Source organism: Pongo pygmaeus, chromosome 15 (assembly GCF_028885625.2).
Source record: "Pongo pygmaeus isolate AG05252 chromosome 15, NHGRI_mPonPyg2-v2.0_pri, whole genome shotgun sequence".
Taxonomy (NCBI): Eukaryota; Metazoa; Chordata; class Mammalia; order Primates; family Hominidae; genus Pongo; species Pongo pygmaeus.
The window spans coordinates 76,503,583-76,518,299 of NC_072388.2; the positions used below are offsets into that span (position 1 = coordinate 76,503,583).

The 14,717-nt window shown below is 40.4% G+C and overlaps 1 protein-coding gene across 1 annotated transcript in view; it reads right to left on the minus strand.

The window, feature by feature from the left end:
- The window catches only part of SPTLC2 (serine palmitoyltransferase long chain base subunit 2), a 105,710-nt gene that overhangs the window by 49,579 nt on the left and 41,414 nt on the right, over positions 1-14,717 (minus strand). The window contains exons 5-6 of the mRNA XM_054448640.2: positions 9,285-9,409; positions 1,260-1,353 (exon numbers count right to left, since the gene is read on the minus strand). Coding sequence (XP_054304615.1) covers positions 1,260-1,353; positions 9,285-9,409 — 219 coding nt within the window. The remainder of the gene's footprint in view (positions 1-1,259; positions 1,354-9,284; positions 9,410-14,717) is intronic.

Here is a 14,717-nt window from a genome sequence, read left to right on the forward strand (position 1 = left end):
TAACCAGATGATTGTACAAAACTGTAACTGTAGTGCTGTTCCCAGTAGAAAAATTTAGTAACAGCCATGATGTCCAATTGAGGGGGCTATTAAATGAGGGCACATCCAGGCACTGACTGCCACACCGGTATTTAAGAATGAGGTAGAGTTACACGTAATGACAAACAACAATCACCGTGTATTGTAAAAAAGAGGGCAGGCATGATGCCTCACACCTGTAATCCCAGCACTTTGGGAGGCCAAGGCAGGAGGATCAACTGAGGTCAGGAGTTCAAGACCAGTCTGGCCAACACAGTGAAACTCTGTTGCTACTAAAAATACTAAAAATTAGCCAGGTGTGGTGGCGTGCCCCTGTAATCCCAGCTACTTGGGAGGCTGAGGCAGGAGAATCACTTGAACTCGGGAGGCAGAGGTTGCAGTGAGCCAAGATTGAGCCACTGCACTCCAGCCTGGGTGACAGAGCGAGACTCTAGCCTCAAAAAAAAAAGGAAAATAACAGGTTACATAGTGATATTTAATAAGATCTCATTTCTCACTGTGAAACATTTTAGACAAGACAAAAACAAAAACAAAAGGAAAAATGATGTTATCATCTATGATCCTTCCATCCAGGGGTACACACCTAACATTTTGGTATACATTCTTCCAAACTTTTGTCTGTGCCTGTACACATTTTGGGAAAAGATGATATTAACATACAGTTTGGTCATCTTTTCTGCCTATGTGTGTGTTTTAACTATGAAAGTTAGGCATTTTTATTCTAAATAATCATTTTAATAATACACAAAGATATTTCCACTGAGGGAGGAAAGGTCTGGCTCAGGGCCACCCTCCTCTGTGCTCCCACAGCATCTATTCATAGCTGTACTTCAGCACCTATCTGCTGTATTGTAAGGACTGGCTTATCTATTAAGTGTCTTCTTAACCAGTCAGAGATCTTGATTTATTCATTTAAATACCATTAGTCTTATGGCAAGATACACTATAGGCATCGAGTAAATGTATTTGAGTAAGGGATCTGTAAACAAGGAAATGGGATGGAAAACTTAATGGTCAAATAAAAGGATAGTATTATATTTGTACAAGAGGCTTCCTTCAACCTCTAATTTTAAAAGACTGGACCAGAAGAACATTTTAAATGTTGCTACGTATTGGCTTCATTTATATTTTCAACTGTTAATATAACTAATGTTAACTCCCACCATGGATCGAAAAAATAGTAAAACTAAGGCCAGCAGTGAATTCTTCAGCAAACTCACTGTTGTGTTTGAAGATTCGAATGGTTGCTCCTGACAGTCTGGCTCCCAGAACCAGTGATGCATGGTTCAGTTCGTCACTCAGAATCAGGCATCCCTGCAACATCACAGGAACAGAAAGGTAAGAAGCTGGAGGGGAAAGGGTTAGTTACACAAATCACAAAATGCCACAAGCACTAATAGCTGTATCTTATTAAGGAAATCGTGCACAACAGCACAGTGATCAATTTTAAGAAGAGGAAAAAAGTGTACATGATCATTTGTTTTTTGTAAAGACACCTTAAAAGTAGATGCAAAATTCTAGCCTTTTAATTTAAAATCTTCAGTCCCATGACTGATGTAAATATTCAGATATATGGCAACAGGTCTTTATTTATATCTAAAACATGACACATCAGTCTCTAAAACATTTTGGTTTCTTTACGTGAGACAATTCCATGTAGTTTTAGTATGATGTTCTGTTTATCTGTGGGAAATGGCAGCTGATGGGGTCATGTCTGTGGAAATGGTGCATTCTCTCACTACTACTCATATCCAGAGTCCAGGAAAGATCCTACTTATTAACTTTTCCCCCACATAGCATGGACTGTAGGCTTCAGTTTTGTCTTAAAAATCCCCAAACAAGCTTTGCTTTAACACACAAACATCAGTTTCTGCTAAGGCAACAAGAAAAGGCTGAAGATCTCGGTTTGGTTTTTTTTTTCACTGCAGTTCTTACTCTTCCATCTCTCAGGGGGCCCTTCAACCTGTCAGATCTCAACTCAGAAACAGGTTTTTCTCTGTCAAAAACAGCCTCAAAATATCCAATTAGATGAAAAAGGTGCAGAAAGTATATAGCATGCTCCCACGAGAATAAAAAGAAGAGAGAAAATACAAAGACACACAGTCATCCCTCAGTCTACAGGAAGACTTGGTTCCAGAACTGCCTCACCCCCACATTTATCCAAATGCATGCATGCTCATGTCCTGCAGTTGGCCCTGTGGGACCTGCAGGCCCTCCATATACTTGGGTTTTGTGTTCCATGAATACTATATTGTGTGTATGTTCGTGTGTGAGATGGAGTCTTGCTCTTGTTGCTGGAGTGCGGTGGTGCAATCTTGGTTCACTACAACTTCCACCTCCCAGATTCAAGCGATTCTCCTGCCCCAGCGTCCCAAGTAGCTGGGATTACAGGATCCCACCACCATGCCCAGCTAATATTTGTATTTTTAGTAGAGATGGGGTTTCACCATGTTGGCCAGGCTGGTCTTGAACTCCTGACCTCAGGTGATCCACCTGCCTCGGCCTCCCAAAGTGCCAAGATTACAGGTGTGAGCCACTGTGCCTGGGTGAAAACTGTATTTCTGCTCCATATTTGGTTGAAAACAATCCACGTGTAAGTGGACCTGCATAGTTCAAACCATGTTGTTCAAGGGTCAACTATATATATACATGCTTATTTATTACAGAATATTCTTAAAGGAATACTTAAGAAACTTGTAACAGTAGTTGTGTTTGAAATTTTTATTATGCACATAGTATTTATTAAGATAAAAAAGCTACCTGGTTAAAAATGTATAGATTAAAAATGAAGTGGCCAGGCATGGTGGCTCATGCCTGTAATCCTGGCAATTTGGGAGGCCAGGGTTGGTGGATCACTTGAGGTCAGGAGTTTGAGACCAGCCTGGCCAACATGGCAAAACCCCGTCTGTACTAAAAAGAAAACACAAAAAATTAGCTGGGCGTGGTGGCAGGCGCCTGAAATCTCAGCTACACAAAAGGCTGAGGCAGTGAGGCAGTCAGCCAAAATTGTGCTGTTCCACTCCAGCCTGGGCAACAGAGGGAGACTCTGGGGGAAAAAAAAAAAAAGGAGGAGGAGGAAGAGGAGGAAGAGGAGGAGGAGGAAGACGAGGAAAAGGAGGAGAAGGAGGAGAAGGAGGAGAAGGAGGAGAAGGAGGAGAAGGAGAAGAAGGAGAAGAAGGAAAAGGAGAAGAGTATCAATAGACTCCTGGCAGTATCAATACACTCCTGGCTTTCAAATCTTTATGCATGCATGCATACACACACACACACACAGATGTGTGTGTATGCATGAGTTAGCATATATACATATATTTTCTAGCTCTAGTCACTGAGAGGTGAGAAGCAGTGACACTCCTTCAGCAATAAACACACCTAGTTTCCAGTCCTTGGTTTCTAAATACCATTCTCCAAAAAAAAGAACCAGGGCTTCTTGGAGAACTGGTTAATTCCAAAACTGGGATAGGGAAAATATAAGATGATCCTGGGGCATTTTATCATGCCAGAAAGTATAAGAATGCTTTTTAAAAAAAAGTTATTATATATTCAAAGGACACAGGTACCCACCTGAAGCAGCTCCCAATGGCCAAAACTAAAACTCAAGCAACAAAAAAGAAGCAATTGTGTTGAATTATAAGCCAAACAATAAAAATATTCACAAACCTACAATGATAGAAATAAATAAGGGAGAAGCAAGAACTCTTCCTTACACAAAAATTCTAATTAGTAAGTATAGAAAGAATGAGAAAAATTGAAAAATCACCATTAGAACACCAAGGTAAGCCGGGTGCGGTGGCTCACGCCTGTAATCCCAGCACTTTGGGAGGCTGAGGTGGCTGGATCACCTAAGGTCAGGAGTTTGAGACCAGCCTGGCCAACGTGGTGAAACCCCATCTCTACTAAAAAATACAAAAAATTAGCTGGGCATGGTGGTGGGTGCCTGTAATCCCAGCTACTCAGAAGGCTGAGGCAGGAGAATTGCTTGAACCCAGGAGGCGGGGGTTGCAATGAGCCGAGATGGCGCCATTGCACTCCAGCCTGGGCAACAAGAGCAAAACTCCATCTCAAAAAAAAAAAAAAAAAAAAGACCGCCAAGGTAATAACTGCCATAGGCAAGATCAGAGATGCATACTAAAGTTAGTGGGTGAAAGTTTAATCCAAAATGCTATATACAGTCCCAAAGTATATCTGCCACAATATATGGTGATTACAAAGGGAAAAGCAGTAAGTTGGTAGTAGAAAATCCCTGCTGACAACTGAGCCAGGTGATTAAGATTTACATCATCAGTAATATGTATCGAAACCACATAGTCTCTCACATGATTCACTGAGAAGGGTATCACCTCTGTGGTAGCTTTCTCAATAACACACAGACTCTATCAAACCATAACAACACAACAGACTGACCCAAATTGGAGACATTCTACAAAAGAAGGGACCAGTACCCTTCAGAAGTATTAAGGTCATGAAAGACAAAGAAAAACAGGAACTATCCCAGATTAGAGGAGACTGAGGAGCTACAACAGCTAAAGGCAATGTGGATCCTCACCTGGATCCTGAAGTGGAAAAAGGACATCACTGAAAAACTGGTGAAAACCAAATACGTCCTGTACTTTATAGTATTGTGTCACAGTTAATTTCTTAGCTGTAAGAAACAGTTCCACTGTTATGCAAGATGTTAACATAAAGGGAAGCTGAATGAATGGTATACAGGAACTCTCTGTACTCTTTTGTAACTCCTTTTGTAAGTCTAAATTAAAGTTTCAAAAAAGTGTTAAAATTGAAAAAGCGAAACTGGGGGAGAAAATAAAGAGAGGTCAGATTTCTCTTCAGCAAGTCTTCAAATTCTTTACTTACCACTCTTGGCATTCAACTCTGTCTTAAAAAGAACCCTCCCTTCCCTTTCTCCTCCACACAAAATTTTATTTTCTCCTCTTTTCAGCTAAATATTTTTCTGGCAAACCTGCAAAAGCATTATGTTCTTTTTTTCTGTCAAAAAGGAACTCTTTTTAGACAGCCTTTTTTAGACAGCCTTATTCACCATTTCAATGTATCAATCTGTCTTTTTCCCTTAGAACTTACTCTGAAGCTTTATTAAATCTTTGATTCAAAAATAAAAGATATTCATACTAGCAGTTAACATCTAAGTGCTTAATATTTCAGGTATCATGTTAAAAGATTTAAAAGCATTATCACTTTTAATCCTCACAATAATTCTATGTAGTAGACACTATTATCACTCCCACTTTACATATGAGGAAACTCTTGTTCAGGAGTTTAAAATCTTGCTCAAGGTCACAAGCACAGTAACAAAATAATAATAACAATACTAATTATCGCCCAGGCTGGAGTGCAGTGGCGCGATCTCTGCTCACTGCAAGCTCCGCCTCCCGGGTTCACGCCATTCTCCTGCCTCAGCCTCCCGAGTAGCTGGGACTACAGGGGCCTGCCACCACGCCCAGCTAATTTTTTGTATTTTTAGCAGAGACGGGGTTTCACCGTGTTAGGCAGGATGGTCCGATCTCCTGACCTTGTGATCCACCCGCCTCGGCCTCCCAAAGTCCTGGGATTACAGGCGTGAGCCACCGCGCCCAGCCACAAAATAATTATTAAATAAGACAAGCGTCTGCTTCCAGAACCTATGCTCTTAATCAATATACTGCCCCACTCTGCCATTAAACTGAGCAATTAACCACCTCACATGGAAATTCAGTATCAGATTCAAAGGATCATTAAAACTGGATAAGTTACTGTCTTTAACAGATTAAACAATATTTAATAATATTTCAACTATAGTTTGATTTGGAATATAAATCTTTTTTTTTTGAGACAGAGTCTCGCTCTGTCCCCCCCAGGCTGGAGTGCAGTGGCCCGATCTTGGCTCACTGCAAGCTCCGCCTCCCGGGTTCATGCCATTCTCCTGCCTCAGCCTCCAGAGTAGCTGAGACTACAGGCACCCGCCACCACGCCCAGCTAATTTTTTGTATTTTTAGTGGAGACGGGGTTTCATCCTGTTAGCCAGGATGGTCTCGATCTCCGCCCGTCTTGGCCTCCCAAAGTGCTGGGATTACAGGCGTGAGCCACGGCGCCCAGCCCTGGAATATAAATTCTTATGGTTGTATCTTCCAGGTCTGTGTAGAAAACGTCTAATTCTAGATAATCCTCTGTTAGAGCTTGTAAGCATACGGAGAGAAGAGCAAGATGAGATTCTCTAATCCTCTAGTGTTAAAAATTCTAACAAGTAAGAATCTCAGGCTTGTACTTCAAAATGCAAGACAGCAACGTATTATAACCTGAAGTCAAAGAACCATACGTTTATGTCTTACAAGGAATTTTGTGTATTTTATCTAAGTTGTTGGGTATTTTGGCATGAAGTTGTTCTTAATATTCCCTTATTATCCTCTAATGTCCATAGGACGTGTAGTGATGCCCCCCTCTCTCATTCCTGTTACTGGTAATATGCATCTTATCTCTTCTTATCCTGACCATTCTGGCCAGAGATTTATCAACTATATTCATTTTCTCAAAGAATCAGCTTTGGTTTCACTAATTTCCCATTGTCTATTTTCTAATTCATTAATTTTTGCATTTATCATCATTATATTCTTCCTTTTGCTTAGTTTGGGTTTAATTTGTTCTTCTTTTTCTAATTTTTTAAGCTACAAGCTTTACTTTTTTTTTTTTTTTTTTTTGAGACGGAGTCTGGCTGCTTTGCTTTTTTTCTAATACAGGTTGAATATTCCTTATTCAAAGTGTTTGGGACCAGATGTGTTTCAGAGTTCAGATTTTTATGGATTTTGTATTATTTGCATTATATTTACTGGTTTAGCACCCCTAAGCATTTTCTTTGAGCTGTCATGATGACACTCAAAATATTTACGAGTTTGAAACATTTTAGATTTCAGATTTTGGGATTAGGAATGCTCAACCTGTATAAACATTTAATGCTATACAATTCCATCTGAGCATTGCTTTAGCTTCATCCAACAAACTGTAATAGGTTACATTTCCATTTAGTTCAAAATATGTTTATTTTCCCCTGTTTTTTCTTCTTTGGCCCATGGGTTATTTAGAAATATGTTGTTTAATTTTCAAATATTCAAAGGTTTTCCAGATATCTTTGTGTTATCAATTTCTAATTTAAATTCCACTGTGATCACAGAACATACTTTGAATAATTTTAATACTTTCAAATTTACCAAAACTGGCTTAATGGCCTAGAATATTGGTCTTTGGTAGTAAATGTTTTGCTGTTGTTGAGTGAAGTGTTTCATGAGTCTCAATTAGGTCAACTGGTTGACAGTGTTTTCCAAACATTCTATATCATTACTGATTTTCTGTTTCATTCTTCTGTTAATTAAGAGAGAGGGGTTAGGGCAGGGCACAGCGGCTCATGCCTGCAATCCCAGCACTTTGGGAGGCCGAGGCAGGCGGATCATGAGGTCAGGAGATCGAGACCAACTTGGCTAACACGGTGAAACCCCATCTGTACTAAACATACAAAATATTAGCCAGGTGTGGTGGCGGGCACCTGTAGTCCCAGCTACTCAGGAGGCTGAGGCAGGAGAATGGCGTGAACCTGGGAGGCAGAGCTTGCAGTGAGCCAAAATCACGCCACTGCACTCCAGCCTGGGCAACAGAGCGAGACTGTGCCTCAAAAAAATAAAAATAAAATAAAATGAGAGGGAGAGGGGTTAATGTCTCTAATTACAATTTTCTATTTGTCTACTTCTTTTAGTTTCATCAATTTCTGCTTCACGTACTTTGAAGCTCTGTTAATAACCCATTTATGCCAGAGGTTACAATTTTTTGAATTGCAAAATCAGACCCTGGCGATGACCTTGAGCAGTAGGATATAAATAACTCCCACAGGCTTAGCATTCCAATAATGGAACATTAGGCATGAATGGGATAAGCACCTACACATTTAAAATTATAACCTCTTGATGAATTAATTCCTTAATCATTACACAATGTTCCTCTTTATCACCAGAAATATTTCTTGCTCTGAAATCTTTGTTTATATTAATACAGGCACTTCAAATTTCTTCTGATTATTATTTGCATGCTGTATTTTTTTCTATCCTTTTCCTTTAAACCTCTGTGTCTTCATATTTAAAACAGGTTGCTATTTTATATTAGGAAACCTACTTAATTTTATCTGACAATCTTTGTCTTCTCATTGGAATGTACAAACCACTTATATTTAATGTTTATCAACACAGGTGGGTTTAAATCTCCTATCTTGCTGTTTGTTTTCTATTTGTCCCATCTATACCTTACAGACCCATACACTGCATAACTAAAAAGGACTTTAGAGTTAATCTAGCTCAACCACCTCATTTTACAAAAGAAACTTGGAGGATCAGAAAGATTATTTGACATGCCCACAGTCACACAGCTAAGCGTGACCATATAAACAACCAAAAAACAAAAACTCAATTCTCCTGCTTGAGTTAATCCACCACGTTTTCAATATACCATTCCTAGATGTCATGTTAAACATGAGAATAAATAACCTCAAGGGGCCTTTCAGGATGACAGTACCAATCTGCTGAAATATAATTTACATTTACATACAGATTGTGCCCTCTCACACGTGCTACCCACTTGGGGATATATATTATATATATATAATATGTAATATGTAATATATATAATATAATACGTAACATACATATATAATATATATAATATACAATATAATATTATATGTATATATAAATTATATAAACATAGGCTGGTCTCAAACTCCTGACCTCAGGTGATCCACCTGCCTCGGCCTCCCAAAGCACTGGGATTACAGGTGTGAGCCACCGTGCCCGGCCACAAATTGTTTTTAATTTAAAAAATAAAATCAAATTGAGACGAGGCCTCACTATGTTGCCCAGGCTGGCCAACATGGTGAAACCCCGCCTCTGCTAAAAATACAAACAATTAGCCAGGCGTGGAGGCACACAGCTGTAGTCCCAGCTACTTGGGAGGCTGAGGCAGAAGAATCACTTGAATCCAAGAGACAGAGGCTGCAGTGAGCTGAGATGGCGCCACTGCACTCCAGCCTGGGCGAAAGAACAAGACTCCATCTCAAAAAAAAAAAAAAGAAAAAGAAAAACAATTTGTGGTAGAAATATCTTTGGCTAAACTATGTTTAGCCTAAGTTTACAACAGCTTTTAGCTCACTCTGACTGCTTTTCAAAACAAAAGAAGATATACATGAGGGAGTTTTCATAAATGACAGAGTGTCTTACTTTGCCAACAAGAGCAGGAATGTTCATTGAATTCGTTGCAAATCCCATGCCATACGCCATAGCAGCTTCTACTCCTAAGAACCTTGCTACAAGCTCCTCTAGTTCTTCATGCTTGTCCAGGTTTCCTGTGTGAAGAAGTTAATAAAGTCGGTAAGTATCACAAAATCCTGAATTTAAGAATTACTCATCACTTTATTAAAAGAAATCATAGTATATGTGTTGTGTCCTTTTCAGACTAAGATCTATGAAGGAGTCAATATTATGAAGAGTAATATTCTTCATAATATTGTGAAGAGTAATATGTGCTCATAAAGAACACAATAGTTGAATAAAATCTGATTCAGCACCTGCAGTGGAATTTCCCCAAAGGGGGCTGCCAATAATTTCTCCCATTCCTGTTTGTGCATACTAGTTCCAGGTCTAGGCCTTAGGAGGCCTAGCAAAATCTGCTTTTACACTTTTGAAGTCAGCTGCTACGTGAAACAATCTAACTGGCCTGTTGCAAAAATAGAACATGGGCGGGGGGATGGGAACTGGGGGATAAGAGACTATGGAAGGAGGAGAGAAAGACGTAAGGAGAAGGGGAGACACAGAGAAAGAGAAACAGAGATGCCCAGCCAGCCCTTAGCACTTCCTGCCACCCAGCTGAGGTGTCAAACATGTGAGTTAAGACATCTTGGATACCCTGTACACAGTCATAATTGCCTACCTAATACCACATGGAGCTAAGATAACATCAAGCCCTCCCTAAATTGCAGAATTATGAGCAAATAAATCTGTTGCTGTTTTAAACCACTAAGTTTTGAGATGGTTTGTTATACAGCAAGAGATAGGTAAAAACGTTTCTTCCCGGCAGGGTGCAGTGGCTCACACCTGTAATTCCAGCACTTTGGGAGGCCGAGGAGGGCGGATCACCTAAGGTCAGGAGTTCGAGACCAGCCTAGTCAACATGGCGAAACCTTGTCTCTACTAAAAATACAAAAATTAGCTGGGCGTGGTGGCACGGGCCTGTAATCCCAGCTACTCGGGGGCTGAGGCAGGAGAATCACTTGAACCTGTGAGGCAGAGGTTGCAGTGAGTGGAGATCACGCCACTGCACTCCAGCCTAGGCAACAGAGCGAGACTCTGACTCAAAAAAAAAAAAAAAAAAAAAGTTTCTTCCCTCACTGTGAACTGACTGGTAAATCCGTACTGCAATTTTATATTGGTACTCAAATCTTTAAGGACTAAATGATATTACAGAGAGAAAAGATGCTGGGAAAGAAGACTGCTAAACTTGGATGCCATGTGTCCTTAAGGCTTGCTTAATCAAAGCCCTTAGGAACTCTCTGGGCTAAATACTTCTAAATAGCAATAATAATTTGCCCTATCTACCTCATGACATTGTTGTGAGGATCAAAAGAGATAATATGTTTGAGCTTTTTTTTTTTTTTTTCGAGAGAGAGTCTCGCACTGTCGCCCAGGCTGGAGTGCAGTGGCACAATCTCGGCTCACTGCAACCTCCGCCTCCTGGGTTCAAGCAATTCTCCTGCCTCAGCCTCCCGAGTAGCCAGGATTACAGGTGTGGACCACCACGCCTGACTATTTTGTATTTTTAGTAGAGACAGGGTTTCACCATGTTGGCCAGGCTGGTCTCGAACTCCTGACCTCAAGAGATCCACCCACCTCGGCCTCCCAAAGTGTTGGGATTACAGGCGTGAGCCACCGCACCCAGCCAAGCACTTTATAAAATATCAAATGCCATAAAGGCATAAGGTATCCTGTATGTCATCACTGCACAATGCTCCTTTAACCACAGGATTAGATCACAAAGCTTGTCATTTCTGGAGTGCCAGTTAGAAACTCTGTTTTAAAGCAGGGGGAAATAAAAATGTTCTACTCCCATCCTCCTCTTGAAAATCATCACAAAACAACTGGATAACCAAGAAATAAAAGCTAAAAGCTCAATTTTTTATTAATTAGTGGACATCTGTAATTCTGAACACAATTAATGAAAATGGAAAATATATAGAAGGTTGATGCTATGGGTCCCATTGTGTCCCACCAAAAAAGATATTTTGACGTCCTCATTCCCAGAAGAATGTGACCTTCTTTGGAAACTGGGACTTTCCGGAGGTAATCAAATTAAAATCAGGCCATTCATTGGCTTCAACTTAAAGTTAGCACCTAAAAGTAGGGTCAACCTGTCTTTTGAAGCTTTGAAACCAGGCATTGACTTGTCTCTAGCTATGAAAGTTTTAGATGGTGTCTTCTTTCAATTTAAAGCTGTTTCATCTACATTGAAAATCTGTGATTTATTGTAGCCACCTTCATCAATTATTTTAGCTAGATCTTCTGGATAACTTGCTGAAGTTATCAGCATTCACTGCTTCACCTTGCACTTTTATGTTGTGGAGATGGCTTCTTTCTTTAAGCTTCATGAATGAACTTCTGCTAGGCTTAAGCTTTTCTTCTGCAGCTTCCTTACCTCTTTCAGCCTTGATAGAATTGAAGCGATTAGGATCTTCTTCTGGATTAGATTTGGGTTTCAGGGAATGTTGTGGCTGCTTTGATCTTTTATCCAGACCACTAAAACTCTCTCTCTACCAGCAATAAAAGGCTGTTTCACTTTCTTATAATTTGTGGGTTCACTGGAGTGGCACTTTTAATTTTCTTCAAGAACTTTTTTTGCATTCACAACTTGGCTAATTGCTTGGTGTAAGAGGCCTCGCTTTTGGCCTATGTCAGCTTTTAACATGTCTTCCTCACTAAGTTTAATCTCATGGAGGTAGCGAGTAAAACAATACTGGAATGATGTGTGTTGAGATGAGGTAGGGGGAGCAGGGGAGATGAAGAAAGGCTGGTAAATGGGTACAAATATAGAGTTAGAAGAAATAAGTTCTAATGTTTGATAGCAGAGTAGGGTGACTATAGTTAAAAACAATGTATTGTATATTTCAAATAGCTAGACGAGAGGACTTGATGATCCCAACATACAGAAATAATAAATGCTTGGGGTGACGAGTACCCTAAATACCTTGACTTGATTCTATACACATTCTATACCTGTAACAACATATCACATGTACCCCATACAAATGTACAAATGTTATGTATCAATAAAAATTTTTTTAAAGATTTTAAAAATAAATAAATAAATAAAATGAGGCCATTAGGGGGATGCTAATGTCTTTATAGAAAGGGGAAATTTGGACACAGAGATAGACATACACAGAAGGAACACAGAAGACAATGCTGTTTTTTTGTTTTTCTTGAGACAGAGTCTCGCTCTGTTGCCCAGGTGGAGTGCAGTGGTGTGATCTCGGCTCACAGCAACCTCTGCCTCACAGGTTCAAGCAATTCTCGTGCCTCAGCCTCCCGAGTAGCTGGGATTACAGGCGTGCACCTTCCATCACGCCCAGCTAATGTTTGTATTTTTAGTAAAGACAGGGTTTCACCATGCTGGCTAGGCTGGTCTTGAACTCCTGACCTCAAGTGATATGCCCGCCTTGGCCTCCCAAAGTGCTGGGATGACAGGCATGAGCCACTGTGCCCGGCCAGAAGACAACAATGTTTGACGCCCAGGAAGACAGCCGTGTGGTTGAGTGATGCACTATAAGCCAGGGAACGTCATGGATTGCTGGCAACACCAGAAGCTAGGAAGGATTCTCCAGAGCATCAGAGAGCATGGCCCTGCAGACAACTAGACCCTAAACTTATAACCCACAGAATTATGAGACTAGACATTTTTGTTGTTTTAAGTCACTCTGTTCTGATATTTTGTTAAAGCAGCCACAGGAAACTAATACAACTGGAAAATGACAGAGTTAGAAGAAGGTCATATCTATGCTCTTATAGAGTGGAATTCTTTGAAAACCAAGTAAATTCACTGTATGGAACCCCAGAGAAGCTTAAAAACCGGAGGGAACAGGCAGCAAAGTAAGCAAGGGTTAAAGTTGGGCTACAAACAAGATGACTGGAAGATGATATAAAAATGAATACGAACCCTCATACATTGATGCAGAGATTGTAAAACAGTGCAGTCTCTTTGGAAAACAGTTTAGCAATTCCTCAAAAAGTCAAACACAGAGAGTTACCATATGACCTACCAATTCCACTAGTAAGTACAAACCCAAAAATATATCATACAAAAACTTGTACACCCACGTTCACAGCAGCACTGCTGACAATAGCCAAAAAGTAGAAACAACCCAAATGACCATCAAGTGATAAGTGGATAAACAAGACGTGGCACCCTCACACAAAGGATTATTATTCAGTCATAGAAAAGAATGGAGTGCTGTTACATGCTACAACATGGATGAATTTGAAAATATTGTGCTAGTGAAGGAAGCCAGACAGAAAAGACCAAATGTTATACAATTCCTTTTTTATTTAATGTCCAAAATAGGCAAATCTATAAAGACAAAAAGTAGAATACTGGTTGCCAAGGACTTGTAGGGGGAAGGGAAACAGTATCCAATGAATGCTACTGAGTATAGGGTTTCTTTTTGGAGGAATGAAAATATTTAAAATTAGATGGTGGGGCCAGCCATGGTGACTCACACCTATAATCCCAGTGCTCTGGAAGGCTGAGTTAGGAGAATCACTTGAGGCCAGGATTTCAAGAACACCCTGGGCAACACAGCCTCTTGAAAGAGATCCCCATCTCTACAAAAATCACATTAAAAAATCAGCTGGGCATGGTGGCGTGCACCTATAGTCCTAACTACTTAGGAGGCTGAGGTGGGAGGATGGCTGGAGCACTGAAGTTTGAGGCTGAAGTGAGCTGACTGCACCACTGCACTCCAGCCTGGACAATAGAGACCCTGCATCCATCTATGCATCAATCTATCTATATATCCATGTATCTAGCTATCTAAATAAACAGATATAAAATCTGCACAATTTTATTTTTTTCCCTTTCTTCATGTTGTTTTAAATTTCGTGAGCTGACAGAGTTGCTATGGAAGATTAAATATGGATGCAAATTCTTTGTTGTTCTTCCCATTTGGAGGTGGAGGAGGGCAATCCCCACAACCCTTGAATCTGGGCTGACTTTAGCGACACTTTGACCAATAGAAGAGGCATAAGTGATACTCTGGGACCTGTACAGCTAGGGCATAAAAAGCCTTCCAACTTTCAACTGGGTATCCTTGTTTTTGTTTTTTGACACAGTGTCTCACTCTGTCACGGGCTAGAGTGCAGTGGCACGATCATAGCTCACTGCAGCCTCAAACTCCTTGGCTCGAGGGATGCTCTGGCCTCAGCCTCCTGAATGGCTAGGATCACAAGCATGCGCCACCATGTTCGGCTACTTTATCTTTATTTTTTTAGAGACCGGGTCTCACTATGTTGCTCAGACTGGTCTCGAACTCCTGGCCTCAGCTGATCTTCCTATCTTGGCCTCACAAAGTGCTGGGATTATAGGCATGAGCCTCTGTGCCTGGCTTC